Source organism: Terrapene carolina, unplaced genomic scaffold (assembly GCF_002925995.2).
Source record: "Terrapene carolina triunguis isolate 2854851 unplaced genomic scaffold, T_m_triunguis-2.0 Scaffold130, whole genome shotgun sequence".
Taxonomy (NCBI): Eukaryota; Metazoa; Chordata; order Testudines; family Emydidae; genus Terrapene; species Terrapene triunguis.
The window spans coordinates 3,226,708-3,242,206 of record NW_020664481.1 but is presented as its reverse complement, the minus strand read 5'-3'; the positions used below and the strand labels follow the sequence as shown (position 1 = coordinate 3,242,206).

General features: G+C 47.2%; 1 protein-coding gene across 1 annotated transcript; it reads left to right on the top strand.

Annotated features, from left to right (window-relative positions):
* Positions 1 to 444: 444 nt before the first annotated feature.
* On the top strand, positions 445 to 12,631 carry NSFL1C (NSFL1 cofactor). Its single transcript, XM_024200922.3, has 9 exons — positions 445 to 566; positions 2,512 to 2,609; positions 4,166 to 4,240; positions 7,503 to 7,668; positions 8,051 to 8,143; positions 8,879 to 8,988; positions 9,686 to 9,823; positions 10,616 to 10,780; positions 12,255 to 12,631. Exons 1-9 carry the CDS (start codon positions 465 to 467, stop codon positions 12,415 to 12,417), a joined length of 1,110 nt encoding a protein of 369 aa, XP_024056690.1. The 5' UTR covers positions 445 to 464; the 3' UTR covers positions 12,418 to 12,631.
* The last annotated feature ends 2,868 nt before the right edge of the window (positions 12,632 to 15,499 follow it).

Below are 15,499 nucleotides of genomic sequence, written 5' to 3'. Positions count from 1 at the left end.
GGTTTGTCCGTGGAGGCCGTGACAGGGCTGGCAACTGAGCCTTCATCCCCTGAGCTCGGCGGAGCCGGGGTCCTGACACACCCCAGGAGAGGAACCGTCCGTGTCCCTCCCTCCCTTGGCCCAGCTCCTGGGGGTGTGATTGGGGTTCAGATGCAGGAGGGGTCTGAGCACCCAGCATGGACCTTGGTGGGACGGGACCCGCGTGGGAACCGGGGGCACGTTTATGAACTGGTGACTCCAGTGGCCCCTGCGTTTCCATCTCCCCCCCAGCAGAGGGCAGCGTGTCCCTCCTGCGCCCGGCCGGAAGCCTCCCGCTCAGGGAGCGGCAGGTGGCGCCGGGCGCCGGCAGGTGGCGCTGTGGGCGGCGCGCGTTTCCGCACGGAGGGCTTTGAGTGCTGCACGCCCGGCCCGCCAGGCGCGGCCTCCGGCGCGGGCCGGGGGGGATTGGCCGCTGCACCGGGAAGATGGCGGATCGGCAGGAGGCGCTGAGGGAGTTCGTGGCCGTGACCGGGACCGAGGAGGAGCGAGCCCGCTTCTTCCTGGAGTCCGCGGGCTGGGACTTGCAGGTAGCGCCGGGCCGGGAGGCGGCTGGGCCGGGCCGGGGGAGGGGCCGCCGCGGAACCGCACCGTCATCCCGGCAGGGAGGGGACCCGCCCCCCCCCCCCCGCCCCGCCCCCCCCCCCCCCCCCCCCCCCCCCCCCCCCCCCGGCGGGGCCCCCGCCGCCCCCCGGGGGGGCGGCCCCCCCCCCCCCCCGGCCTGTTCGCCCAGGCGCTGCACCCCCTGAACTGGCCACTGGCTCCCCTGGGCAAAGCCGTCGCAGAGACCGCGTCTTCCGCAGGCTGGGGGGAGGGAAACTCAGGAGCCTTCCTGGAGCTGGCGCCTTTCTCGAGATGTGGCTGCAGTTAGTTCCCAGATCTCCTGTAAATCCCCGCAGGCTTCTGTTGCATGACAGAAACCAAGTCTCTGCCCCCCCTTCACTTTTCTCTAGCACATCGTTTCATCTGAAAATCTCAACGCTCCTTACTAGCATTAATTAGGCCTCTCAGAACCATCGGCATAAGTATTATCCAGATAGGGAAACCGAGGCACAATAATGAAGTGACTTGTCTAGCCACGTTCACACAGTGATGGAGCCAAGAGTCTTGACTCACAATATTGTGCAGTAATGCGCTGCCTCCCCCCCCCCCCATACCTGTTATACTTTAATATGAACTGAAACTCTTGAGAGGCAGATTAAATCATCAAGTGAAAGAACTGAGTGACAAATCACTTCCATTTTGTAACCTTACAAATATCTATGTAACTGACTGAGGCAATCTCCTATTCAGGTAAATAATATTTATCACTGAGTTTTGTTAGCTTGAGGTAAAAGATTCTATAGAAGTGTGATTAACCCAAACAGGCTGTGGTCCTCTCATATATATTAAGAGCACTGAAAATTCCTCTGTTTATCCTAATTTCAGCTGCCTGAAACTATTCAAAGTCTATGCAATATGCTTAATCGAGGTTGTGTATGATACAGACTCCTGCATTTAGTCAGTCAGGTAGAATGGAAGGATCTGTAAATGGTATCCACCTGGTCAGAAGTGGTGAAAACCAGTTAGTACTAGTACAGATTCAGCCATGGTGTGAACAGGACCCGAAAATTGTAAGTGAATGTGTGATCACCAGTTTGACCAATTGCCTTTTTCCCTGCAAACTTACCCTCTGGCTATGTCTACACTAGTACATTTAATTAAGGGCTTGCGTATGCTTGGAAATTTACTGAAATAGCTATTCTGTAATAATTATTTGTGTATAAGTCCCCATGAAGATACTCTTATTCTGGAAGAAGACCGCCTTTTTCAGATTTGTCTTAGGCTACATCTACACTACAGGGGGGAGTCGATTTAAGATACGCAAATTCAGCTACGTGAATAGCGTAGCTGAATTCGACGTATCACAGCCGACTTACCCCGTTGTGAGGACGGCGGCAAAATCGACTTCTGCGGCTTTTTGTCGGCGGCGCTTACTACCACCTCCCCTGGTGGAGTTAGAGCGCCGATTCGGGGATCGATTGTCGCGTCCCGACGGGACGCGATAAATCGATCCCCGAGAGGTCGATTTCTACCCACCGATTCAGGCGGGTAGTATAGACCAGACCTAAATCCACTTTAGAAGTAGATTAAACTAAATCAGAAACAAGCACTCTTCTTCTGGAATAAGAGTATCCCCACAAGGAGTTATTCCAGAAGAGCCATTTCAGTAAATTTCTGAGTGTAGGCAACCCCTACCATGGCAGTAAAAAACTGGAAGCTGCTAGATGAGCCTTGTCTCTGCTAAGATTCCTGAAGATGGAAACTGGTTTGTAAAATTCCTTAGAGTAGATGTGGTTTAAACGATTGGGTGTGACAAAAGTTCTAAGTAAATGCAGTATATTAATCTTTTCAATAGATACCTTTGTGACTGCAGTGATGTACGAGGTGATTGGGCTTATTCTTTTAAAACCTGCTGTAATTCTGTCCTTTCAGCTTGCTCTAGCTAGTTTCTATGAGGATGGGGGTGATGAAGACATTGTGACGCTTCCTCCGCCAACTGCCAGCTCTGTGTCCAGAGGCACTGCACCCAGGTGAGGAGAAACTTTCCAAATTATACGGGTCTCTTCATTAAGCAGTTATACATGTGGGAGTGGAAGCCACTTATCAAAGTACTTATACTATGCCCATCGCATTGCTGTATAACAGTTATCAGCGAAGACATCCATGAATTCTGTTCAGCTTTATTTCGTAAGTTTCATTAGCCTTTGTGAAAACCCCAGCAGTGTTCTATTCCCCTAGTTTGGATGGGATTGCACATTTTATCCAAAGAACTGTGTAGAATGATTTTACCTCATTGCTCAAGAAGAATGGATTATTTTATTTTAGTTTGCTTTGGGGCCAGAAGAGAACTCAGCAGATTGATCTAAACATTTTCTGTAATACAGATGAGATCTGCACAATACTATAATTCTCTAGAATAGTTTGCAATTCTATACACCGCCTAGCTGAGGATGTCAAGGCACTTTACAAGCTTGAATGAATTTGGCCTCATCCTATCCCTGTGAAATAGGAAAATATTTTCCCCATTTTCAGAGGAGGGATCTGAAGCACAGAGAGTTATCATCTGATTGGTTAGTTGTCTGTGTGAAATGAATTGGATGGTCTAAATCCAGATTCTTGTGGGTACGTGTCCACATCACAAAAAATCGCCATTTCAGTTAGCACCCCAGCAGGCAGCACAACAGAAGCACAGAGGATCAATAGACATGTAACCTGAACGCCATTCACCTTTAACAGAGGCTCCCTAGAACAGGGCAGCATAAGAGACCTGGCATTTTTGGGGATTATGCCATAACTATTCTGTGGATAAATAAAGGTTCCTAAATCCAGTACATCTGCAGGGAAATGACTGAAGATTTGTTGCGTTTGTTGTGTTCGTGACCCCTTTTCAAGCATTGTGCGTACACCCACCTGGTATTTGTAGATGTGATGGGGAGAGTCTCAGATACTTGGAGACTGATTCACCACTCTTACACCAGTTTTACTCCAGTGTGACTCGATGGTCCAGTGGAGTGAAGAATCAGGTCCCTAGGGTTGGAAGGGATCCAGATTAATCCACTGTATAAGTGCAGAAATTCTACTCCAGCTTTCTTCAATCCAGGTTCCTTTTTTTCTCTTGTACAGAAACCTTTCAGATCTTTCTTTATATATCATAAAGACACAAAAGGCACAAACCTATTTATTTCTAGGGATCTCTTAGATATGTTTAGACTATTCTAAGAGTGTATGTTGTTGATTTTAATTGAGGTGGGGGAGGGAGCTAAGTGTAGGATATTAGGATATTCTCCCTTATTTTGACAACAGTCCCCAAGAGGGAAAGAGCAGGTGGGCTTTGCTGAATGGTTAATGAGGACAGCGATAGTACCTGTCCCCTCTGAGCTGCCATTTGATCAGTATATAGAGGGTGTTTAATTAGTGCAAGAACTGAAGTTCAGTGGAAATAAATGCTGCTTAACCCAGACGCATAGTAGAGGACAGGAGCACAACATAACAGCCACTTTCCTGCTTGTATAGTTCACGTTACATGGCTGCTATAGATCTCTCTCTTTGGGGAAAGTGTGCGCTCATTTTGGTTATCTTTTTACAGTGACCACCGGGTGACATCATTCAGAGACCTTGTTCATGCTCAAGAAGAAGATGATGAAGAGGAAGAGGGACAACGGTCAGTCTCCGGTTAAATGTGTAAACCATATGGTCTTTTGTCTTGTGGGAGAGCATGGAACTGTACAGAACCTTATTTAAATCTGTATTTTAACCACTACTGATGAGTCTCACGTTTTCATGCTCACTGAGTCTTATTCTGAAAAGCTAGTCAATGAAAATGGTTTCTGCAAGGACAGGCTTAGCACTGTTTGTAGAAATGTCCTGTACTGGTTTGTGAGTTGTGAGATGTTAAATTCAGTGGTGATCAGTACAGTTCTGAATGCATGGCCTTCTCCCCATTGTTAACAGAAGTTAATTTCAGGGCTTGCACAATGAGTGTTTGCATTTTTGCTAGAGCAGTGAGCCCCAGCACTCCCGTGTCTTTGTTTGAGACACTGCTGTATGGGAATGCAGTTGCAGTTCCCCTTTTCATCTGGGTTTTTCCCTTCTTTTGAGCATCATTTAGGAAATGTTAGTGGGAAATTTCCTGCAGTGACAGCTATAATGACAGCTAGTGAGGAGGGCTTTACATTAGATTCAAAAGGGGCAGGTGAGAAAAGCCCACAGTCAGGTATAAAACAAGTGATGTTAACAGAGGATTAAATGTTGAGGGGGTGGGGTGGAGCAGGAATGGAAAATTATGGTAGGGTCATAGGAGCAACAAGAGGGGTAGCAATGGGGGAAGTTGCTCAACCTCTTAGATGTCTATATACACACATGCCAGGAATATGGGGAGTAAACCGGAAGAACTGGAAGTATTAGTCCATAAGCTAAATTATAACTTAATTGGCATCACAGAGACTTGGTGGTATAGTGGGGTTATGGCTTGTTCAGGAAGGATAGGCCAGGGAGGAGGTGTTGCATTGTACCTCAGTATGTACTCTTGTTCTGAGGTCTAGAAGGAGGTGAGAGTCACACCAGTTGAAAGTCTCTGGATGAAGATAAAAGGAGGGGGGGGGAATGGGCGATGTCATGGTCTACTATAGACTAACAAATCAGGAGGATGAGGTGGATGAGGCATTTCGAGAACAAATAATAGAAATATGCAAAACACAAGTATTAATGGGGGACTGTAACTACCCAGACATCTGTTGGATATTTTGGGTTTTGCTGTATTATTTTTCCAATAAGTTCTTGGAATGTATTAGAGGACAATTTTTTGTTTCAGAAAATGGAGGAAGTAATCAGTGGGACAGCCATTTTAGATTTGATTCTGGCTAGCAAGGAGGAATTGGTTGAAAATCTGAAGGTTCAAGGCAATTTGCGTGAACGTGATCATTAAATGAGAGAGTTCATGATTTTAAGGAATGAAAGGAGAGAGAGTAGCAATGGACTTAAAAAAGCAGACTAACAAACTCAGAACTGGTAGGTAAGGTCCCAACAGGAGTTCAGGAAAGAAGGCAGTTTCTCAGAGAGACAATATTAGGGGCTCAATAGGAAACCATCCTGATGCAAGGGAAAGATGGGAAGAATAGTAAGGGTATGTCTATGCTGCAAAGAAAGACTTGCTGCACCAAGTCTCAGAGCCCAGGTCAACTTACTCAAGCTCGCAGGCCTTGGGCTATAGGGCTGAAAATAGCAGTGTGTATGTTCTGGCTTGGGCTGGAGCCTGGACTCTGAAACCCATATGTCACCCACATGACATTCTGGTAAGCAAACTAGGAAATGTGGTCTAGATTAAATTATTATAAAATGGGTGCACAACTAGTTAAGAGTAGTTATCAGTGGTTCACTGCCAAACTAGGAGGGCATATCTAGTGGGGTCTGCAGGGTCAGTCCTGGGTCTGATATTAGTCAGTATTTTCATTAATGACTTGGATAATGAAATGCAGAATATGCTTATAAAATTTGCAGATTACACCAAGCTTGGGGGGGGGGGGGGGGTTGCCAACACTTTGGAGGACATGATTAGAATTCAAAATGACCTTGACAAATTGGAGAGTTGGTCTGGGATCAACAATATGAAATTTGATAAAGACAAGTGCAAAATACTACACTTAGTAAGAGAAAAATCAAATGCACAACTACAAAATGGGAGATAACTGGCTAGGAAGTAGTACTGCTGAAAGGAATCTGGGGGTTATAGTGGATCACAAATTGAATACAAGTCAACAATGTGGTGCAGTTGCTAAAAAGGTTAATATTCTGGGGTGTAATAACAGGAATGTTAAAGAGACACAGGAGGTAATTGTCCCCCTATACTCAGCATTGGTGAGGCCTTTAGTTGGAGTCCTGTGTCCAGTTCTGGGCACTGCACTATAGGAAAGATGTGGACAAATTGGAGAGAATCCAAAGGAGAGCAACAAAAATGATGAAAGATTTAGAAAGGTTAAAAAATTAAGCATGTTTAGTCTTGAGAAAAGAAGATTGAGAGGGGACTTGATAAGTTTTCCAATATGTTAAGGGCTGTTATAAAGAGGACACTAATGAGTTCCTCTCCATATCCACTGAAGGTAGGACAAGAAATAATCCACTTAATCTGCAGCAAGGGAGATTTAGGTTAGATATTAGGAAAAAAATGTCTAATTATAAGGATAGTTAAGCACTGGAATAGGCTTCCAAGGGAGGTTGTGGAATCCCTGTCATTGCAGGACTTTAAGAGCGAGTTAGACAAACACCCTGTCAGGGATGGTCTCGGTTTACTTGATTGTGCCTCAGTGCAGGGCGCTGGACTGGATGATCTCACGAGGGCCCTTCCAGCCCTACGTTTCTCTGATTCTATAAGTAGTTTACGGGTGACATGCAAAGCAAATTGAATGAAGCCATACAGTATCCCTGTGAGGCGGCCAAGTATATAAACACTCTTACTGATGGGTAAATTAAGGCACAGATCAGTTCAGTGACTTAAGTTGGTGGTGTATCTGGCAATAGAATCCAGGAGAGCAGATAACCAGTCCCATTAGACTAGATTCTCCCCCCTCCACCCATTTGTTAATTTGAGAGCTTTGAGGCTAGGAGATTATTTGATTGTCACTAGCTCATACACAGCTTTTCAAACTCTGTTACGGAAGGAGCTGCTGAGTCTGGCAGAGACCTCATTTCATGGCTTTCTGTTCACATCAGTTACAGGGATTGGCCACAGTAAATTGTACGACTATAGAAGAGAAAGTGAGAATAACCAAGTGTGCAAGAGCAAAAACTGTGTGGGCAGCCACATCCTGGACCTGAAACTCAGTCTTATCCTGTAACCTTTTGGGGCTTCTCAGGTCCATGTCCTGGAAAATCATTTGTCCAAGTAACTAACCCCAAGTCCCTAGATAATAAATGTGTGTTCTGTTCAGGTTTTATGCTGGGGGCTCGGAGAGAAGTGGGCAGCAGATCGTTGGCCCTCCAAGGAAGAAAAGCCCCAATGAGCTGGTGGAGGATCTGTTCAAAGGAGCTAAGGAGCACGGAGCGGTGGCTGTCGATCGGCCGGCTAAGAGCCCCGGCGAGAGCAGCAGAGCAAAAGTGAGGAATGCTGGGGTCTTCCTTCCTTTCCTTATTGAAATCTGTTTTTAATGGAGTTGTTCTCCCTCCACCAGCTCAGTGACCGCTGTTCTATATTGGCGAGTGCTAGGATTATCTTGTGAGGTCAGCTGTATCCAAACCCCTCCATTAGAGCTGATCTAGCATATGTGCCAAATGGCAAGAAAAGCTACTTCGGGGTGTCAAACGATTAATTGGCTAACAAGTTGGCCACTGCAGCTTTGAGACGTGTTATGTAGCTGATAACCATATTGCCGGTACAGTGAAGCCCATGTTTTCACATGGCGATGTTCGTGAAGGGGAAGCGAGCATTGTCTGGGTGCATGTCATTCTGTAATCTCTTCTGCATGCCTCTCTCTTGTAGCCATTTGCAGGGGGAGGGTACCGCCTTGGAGCTGCTCCGGAGGAGGAGTCGGCCTACGTGTCAGGAGAGAGGAGGCAGCATTCTGCTCAGGATGTGAGTAGCTCTCACCTTACAACTTTGCAAAGATCTTCCTTAGTGGATTATTTTATTTCGCTACAAAGCGTCTGTTTTCCCTCTTGATGAGCCGAGAGAAGGAAATGGACATAGAAGGCTGAGGTGCAGTAAGCCTCGCTTTGGTAAATTCTTAGACTGGAGAGTGCGCTTTGCTCCCGGGGTAGATTTAGTGAATAATCAAGTGTTCTGTAGGCAGTGTTCTGCTGACGTGTTCATTAAAAACCTGGAAGCTCCGCATAAGCTCAAGGACCTTTTCTCAACATCTCTAGCTGTGAAATTAATGCTCCTGAAAGGTGGTGTATAGAAAGCACTGGAGAATGAAATTCCCTGTATCCCCAGAGGAGGCACAGCAGCAGTGGCAGTGCAGGCTCCTCTCCTCTGCCTGACCAGTGTGTTCCATTGTGAGCTTGGAGGAGCCACCTCCGGGGTGGGCGTGTGGCTCAGTCTCCCTGTCCCATGCACTCTTTGGCTTTTTAAGCAGACCTGCCCAAAAGAGGGTGATCTGTGATGATGACTGTGTTGTGAAGTGATACCACCAAGCAGCCAGCAGGTGTTTTTTCTTTCTTTTGTCTGTGTTGGCTTAGAGGAGTCCCCACTGGGGCACAATCCTCTCTTTGAAATTCCCTGGATGTTCAGGCTCTTCACTGCCAGGCGTTGCTGTGTTTTATTAAGACACTGGCGAGGAGTTAACTTTTCTGCTTGGGGTGGTTGCAGGTACATATTGTACTGAAGCTGTGGAAGAGTGGATTCAGCCTGGACAACGGGGAGCTGAGGAGCTACCAAGACCCATCCAATGCCCAGTTTCTGGAGTCGATCCGCAGAGGGTATGCAGCATGAGAGTTGGGGGAACCTCTGATGGGGTGTGCCTGAGAAGGAAGAACCTGTATGCTAAAATATAGGAATGTAGGAAATCCAGCATGCTGGGAATCAGAGCTTCATTTAAATAGCTCATTTCATCTGAAGCATTCTCATTAGTTTCTTAACGCGGGGTGGGTAAAATACAGTGGTTGCCTTTATATCAGGTATTTAGCTGTGAAGTAGCCCCATCCATGAAGCGATGTGAGACTCTGAGGATTAGAAGTGAGGGAACAGGCTCTTCCATATGTGGGATGCAGACTCCTGAGGATTACAAAAGGCAGGTTATCCCAAACGCAGGCTAGTGCGAGAAACCTTTCATGTGTGTTAGGCCCTGGGAAGGTGAGTCCTCCGCAAATCCTGCTTAGCTGATGAGATGATGACTAAAGGATGCTTTGATTCCTGGGGACAGGAGGGAAGGTTTCTAATAGCCTATGATGGGACTGGCATTTGTGATGACAGTTCCCTGGGCAGCATAAATAGGAAGCAAGCGTTATCTGGGTGCATGTTCTGTAATCTCTTCTGCATGCCTGTCTCTCTTATAGCCATTGGCAGGGGGAGCTGCTCCGGAAGAGGAGCCTGCCTATGTGTCAGGAGGCAGCAGAAGGTAGTTTTCAGCTCTTTAGGTGTGGATTTTATTACAATGCACATTCTTCTTGCTTCCAGGGAAGTCCCAGGCGAGCTCCGCAGGTTAGCACGCGGTGGACAAGTGAACTTGGATATGGAGGACCACCGTGACGAGGATTTTGTGAAATCCAAAGGTGCCTTCAGGGCTTTCACTGGAGAGGGGCAGAAACTGGGCAGGTGAGAAGACAGAAGTTCTGATTTGGTATCTGCTGCCATAGCCCATCTGAGCTCACACGGTTTCTTTCTTTAACAAAATAGCAGTTGATTTGGCTGTTTGTTAGGATGATGGAATAGGTGGCATTTTATAAGCAAGATTAACAGCATTTAATGTTCTAGGTGTTTTTAACAAATATGAAGGACCGGCTTTAACTCCTTGCTGTTAGTTCCCTATTGCAAACTCCTGTGAATCAATTGAAAAATGGCATTGATGGCAGATATAAAGTGTGATGCAGAGGTCAGAGCATAAGTCTCTGAGCCAGGAACATGAGTTTGATTCCTGGCTCTGACCCTGATTCTGTGGCCTAGGTCAAATCACTTAGTCTTTGTTTCCTCATGTGTAAAGAGAGGATAACATGGTGTGATTAATCATTTAATGTTTGTAAATGCTAAATATTGTGTGTGATGTGCCCCCTCATTAGCAGTTACGGTGAAGAGATCAATGCGAAGCGAGGTGATGGGGAGGTAGTAGAGACCATGATTAGATGTCTGGGAGCATGGGAATGTCTAGGTGAGGTTGAGTGGGGGTTGGATTGGAAGACATTGGAGGTTTATAATCTGTTGGCTCTGAGAGATTGGTTTGGAGATTAGATAAGTGTCTGAGGGCTCTTGATGTGTCACCAGCTGGTTCCTGAGTTCCTGTTCTCAGTGCTAATATGTTTGCAACTGTGCATCTTTTGTGGGAATCCTGATTCCTGGGCCCGGAAAGAGGTGGTTTATAAAATCTGTCCTCCATTATTTTCCTCCCCTTAGCACTGCCCCCCAGGTGATGGGCACCAGCTCTCCAGCCCAGCAAGCAGAGAACGAAGCCAAAGCCAGTTCTTCTATCACCATTGATGAGTCAGAGCCCACCACCAACATCCAAATCCGGCTCGCTGATGGCGGGCGATTGGTCCAGAAATTTAACCACAGCCACAGGTACAAGGGCAACTGGAAAAACAGGTTACTAACAGGGAAGGCCTGAGTGACACTGCGAACTGTACACAGCTGGAGCAGATGTTAAAATCTTGGCTAGCCCGCTAAAGGGAGCTCTGGGGATCCTTCTGTATAGGTGAATAGGAGCAGAATTACTGTGGGGTTTGGCAATTGTTAAATATTGGTAGGAAAACAAATCCTAGCCTAACAGTGACAGCTGTTGAGCTGGTGATCTCTCATTTGAACACTTCAGTATTATCAGTGTAACGGTCTGTAGTGCCAACTAAATTATCCCAAGGTCTTTGGACATATTCAGATAATTAAGGAACTTAGCTCAGTTGACTTCTTCTGACCCTGAATACAAACTTATTTCCTTAGCCACTCTCTTCACTGCAGATAGCTTGAGAGAGGAGATTCCCCTTTCAAACAGGTTCAGCGGGAGGAGCAAAATTAATTCCATGGAGTCCATTGCTCAGTAGAACTTAAGTATGTGACTTCTGTGCTGAAGTCCTGCTCAGCCAGCCAGTCTTGGAGAACACAGGTGGTCACCCATACTTTCCTCCAGTTCTTATAGGAGAATTGAACCACATCTCTGCTCAAGCAGGGAGACTGGAAAAAAATCTCTTTTCCAGGCCCCCTTGTTATCCACAATGCTGTCATGCCCCCTAAGGGTTCAGATAATCTGTGATGTGCTGCACTTATGCAGAACGCTGCTCTCCTGCCCATGCAGCACTTTATAAATTACATAGCACCTTTTGTCCTGAAGGGATACCAAAGCATTTTACAAACTATACATCCAGGAATCTCTTGATTCACCAACGTGCCCAGACACCATGGTGATCTGCAGGTATTAAAAACTTACTAGTACAGCCACCAACTACTGCACGTGTTTAAGGCAGGAAGTTACAAAGGCTACGTCTACACTGGGGGGGGGGGGGGGGAATCGATTTCAGATGCGCAAATTCAGCTACGGGAGGACGGCGGCAAATCGACCACCGCGGCTCCCCTATCGACGGCACTTACTCCTACTTGGGCTGGTGGAATACGCACGTCGATTTGGGGATCGATTATTGCGTCCTGACAAGATGTGATAAATCGATCCCCGAGAGATCGATTTCTACCCGCCGCTCCGGGCGGGTAGTGAAGACAAGCCCAAAGTCTATTTAGTTGTGACCACAACTTATGCTCAAAGGCTTTAGCCTCACTTGTAATAGGTGGAAAGCAGTTTCATGTGTTATTGCAGGGGACTTGTGTGTCTGTATAGATGTGCAACAGAAAATGAAAAGTCACCTTTAAAAGTAGTTTAAATGTGAAATCTGCTTAATGTGGCCTCTGCCGTTTGCTGGCAGTGTTGCTGCCGTGACATTGCAGGGGCTTACATCTTCGGGAAGAGAGGTAAAGCTAATCTGTTTCCCACACATTTGTGCAGTAAATGAAATAACAGGGTCACCATTGTGTGTTTGATCCCCTTGGACAGCATCCGTGACATCCGGCTCTTCATAGTAGATGCCCGGCCAGCGATGGCTGCTACCAGCTTTGTCCTCATGACCACCTTCCCGAATAAAGAGCTGTCTGACGAGGACCAAACCCTGAAGGAAGCCAACCTGCTCAATGCTGTCATCGTCCAGCGATTAATATAATGGAACCCATCTCTCTTCACACGTCTACCTGCTGCGCGCATGTGTCGTTCCGTCCTGTACGCGCACCTGCGCCATGCAGCACAGTGTCACATCTACCTGTAGCTCTGGGTTCTTAGATCTTGGTTGGACTTTTTTCTCATTAGTTGCATTTCCCATGTTTTTGTGATGATCAGTGGACTTTAAAATGAATAAACAAAACAAACCCGTTTCGAAAGGGGCTGCAGCCTATTGTGCCAGCAATTCTCCCACTGGAGTTGTCACAGTTGCTTTATGGATCACGTTACTGACTGTAGAGGAGGAGGGAGGTCTGGTGAAAGGGAGCTGAAAGGAAGTAGTTTCTGTCCATCTAGGGAAGAACGACTTATAGCAACCCATTACTCTTCGCTCCTCCCGGGCCTTATGCAAAACGCTTCCTTTGTTTCAGTGTGTTCAATAAAAACCATCCCAGAAACGGGTGATCTGATTGCCAGGCTGACACTGACATTGCTGTAACACCAGCACTAGCCGATAGAGCCATGGGGAGCCGCAATTCTCTTGTGCTGTATGGGGGTTAAAGCTTGGATTTGCATGTAGAGGCGTAAGGTTAGTGCTTTTCTCATCCTTTTTCAGAAGTAAAGTTCTGATTTCCCCCGGCCCCCACTACAGGTTCTGACGTTCCTCACCGGAGAGCCCTGCGTGGGACTAGGGTAGAGCGCTGCAGCGGGACTGGGGTCCTGCAGGACCCACCGCCACACTAGCGGGAGCGGGGTTAAAAAATGGCCCCGTGCAGGGCTCTACCTCACAGCATCCAGCCTGCTCTCTCGTTTTCTCCTCCCTCCATTAAGCGAGGCTGTCTGTCTGCAGTTGTGCCTGGCTGTGTGCTGGGCTGCCTCGCGGCTTTGGGAAGTACAGTCTGCTCCCAAGAGGGCAGGATGCTGGATCTGCTGTGGAAGTGAAAAGTGATAAAGACGGCTCCACTCGATCTTAATGCAAAGTGGAGATTTTTGGTAAGGAATTTTAAAAACGAATTGTTGAGCTGCTAGGAATGGCCGGGGTGTAGCTCAAGGCTGTGGGGAAGAGATTAACCCTTTCATTTACTTCCTCACATTTGTTGAGGACCAGTAGAGCTGCACACTTGGAGTCCTCTACTCTTTGTCTGTTTCATTGTTTGCGTTTTGGGCTCCGGTCTCTTCTTTTATTACGAATCCTGGGGGTGAATTCGGTGCTCCTAGAAATGAGGGACTAATGGGATTAGCTTGAGCCAGGCGTAGTGTATGCAGGTTTGCCACCTAGTGCACCTCACGTCCCAGTACACCTCGCGTCTGACTCGGTGTTCTGGACTTATCCCGTGCAGAGCCGGCCAGCTGTGCTGAACCATCGGCTTTGTGACACCAGCTAATGAGATGCTATATTGAGACCGGTAGTATCGCTCTGATGCAAGTTTCTGAATTGTGACCACATGAGTTGTTAGAGCATGCACCCCATTTTCCAGGCGTAGTCACGCGTGCGCGTAGAGCTCGGGCTCTGTAACTCTACCTCCCCGGATGCTTCACAGTTTTCTGTTCCTCAGTTTTGATACCTGCAATGAGCAGAGAACAAACAGTAGGCATGCCTGCGCGGGGGAGGGGTCAGAGGCTCCACAAGCTCAGCATGAGAAACTTGCTTGGCTAGGTGCATCAAGCACAACAGAGGCAGGGGAGTGGATAGCAGACCTACCGGGGGTTGAATGAATTAGCATTTTTCATGATTAACTGGCTATCTGATGTACGTAAAGGCAAACGTTGTAAATTATTGTGAAAGTGACCATTAAAAAATAGGAAAATGTCTTCTGACCTTTTCTAATGTGACGCATGAAATTGTCCACATTTGTTGAGGAACAGCTGGCATCTGCTTTTGCACTCTAGGTGGATGTTACTAGCAGGTTTGCTCTGTACAGAACAATCGTCAGCTAGTTTGGCGTTAATATCTTGGCAGTATTTGCCGTTCCACTGACGGTGAGCCACTTTGAGTGATGGCGTTGGGGTTTTGCACAGACTGTTTAATGCCGTAAGTGGTGATGTCACATTTCAGGATAAGGTGTCTGTGTGATCAGCACTCAAAAGAGCATGAAGGTGGATTTTCCCCAGAGCTGGAGTAGAGCCAGAGCTGCCGCATGCCAGGATGTTTGTTTCAAAGCGATTGGTCAAAGGAGAACTTGGATCTCACAGTTGTTTGTCCCAAATGAACCTGGCTTCTTGTGATGTAATGCCGCCAAATGGCCGGCTCGCCTCAGCTTGCCCTTTGGGGAGAGTGCAGACGTAATTACCCACGTGCAGCAGAGGGTGAAACTGCCTGAGCGGAGCTAGAGGAGTTTAGCAAAGGAAGAGGCCGGGAAGATAAATCCCCCGTTTCCCCTCTAACTGGTGGTGATTTTCCAAGAAAACAGGCTGGGTGTGCCATAATGCATGTCAGCGAGTCAGTGTGATTCAGATTAGATTGCTTCAGACTGGGGTTGTGATTAGTCTGGTTCTGCTGGACAACTGAAATAGTTTTGTAGCCTGGTTTCTATGAGAACCCTTGAAATCCCATGTGCTGTGATGGTTTCGTTATTTGGGGTAGATGGGGGGGGAGGGGGAGAGAGGGAGGTTTGATTTCAGACCATGTTCCCTGAGTAGCTTTTCCATTATGAAAAGTGTATTACCTCTCCAAGCCAAAGGGTGGCACTGCTGCCAAGTTTTTTAGTGGGAAGCATCTCTGTCATTGAACTGCCCAGGAGCTTTCAGCTCTGAATCTCCGAGGAGCTTTGCAAGGTGTAACTCTCTCTCACACAAACTTGTGAAGCCTAGTTTAATATACTCCTTGTCGCCTTGCTCTGCTAATTCTCCTTCCCTTCTTCTCAGGCTTTCCTACTAATGTGTAGTCCTCATCTCATGGTAGCTTTGGTTATGTCTGCAGCATCTCACCCTGCGGGGCTGTGTAGAGTTTGCCTGAGCACAGCAGTGCAAATGTTGTTAGCCTGGATATAGATCTTCTATAGCTACTACGATTGACACGGCAGGGCTCGTGGAGTCACCTGGCTATCCTGTACGTGGCATCTTCCTGATTGAAGCTTGTCTTCTTCAAT

Bases quoted from the DNA above. Each gene is read 5' to 3' on its own strand.
- NSFL1C (XM_024200922.3), top strand. From the start codon at position 465: ATGGCGGATCGGCAGGAGGCGCTGAGGGAGTTCGTGGCCGTGACCGGG. The intron at 8,144-8,878 runs GTGAGTAGCTCT...GGGTGGTTGCAG, and splicing joins GGCAGCATTCTGCTCAGGAT to GTACATATTGTACTGAAGCT. The intron at 8,989-9,685 runs GTATGCAGCATG...TCTTGCTTCCAG, and splicing joins CTGGAGTCGATCCGCAGAGG to GGAAGTCCCAGGCGAGCTCC.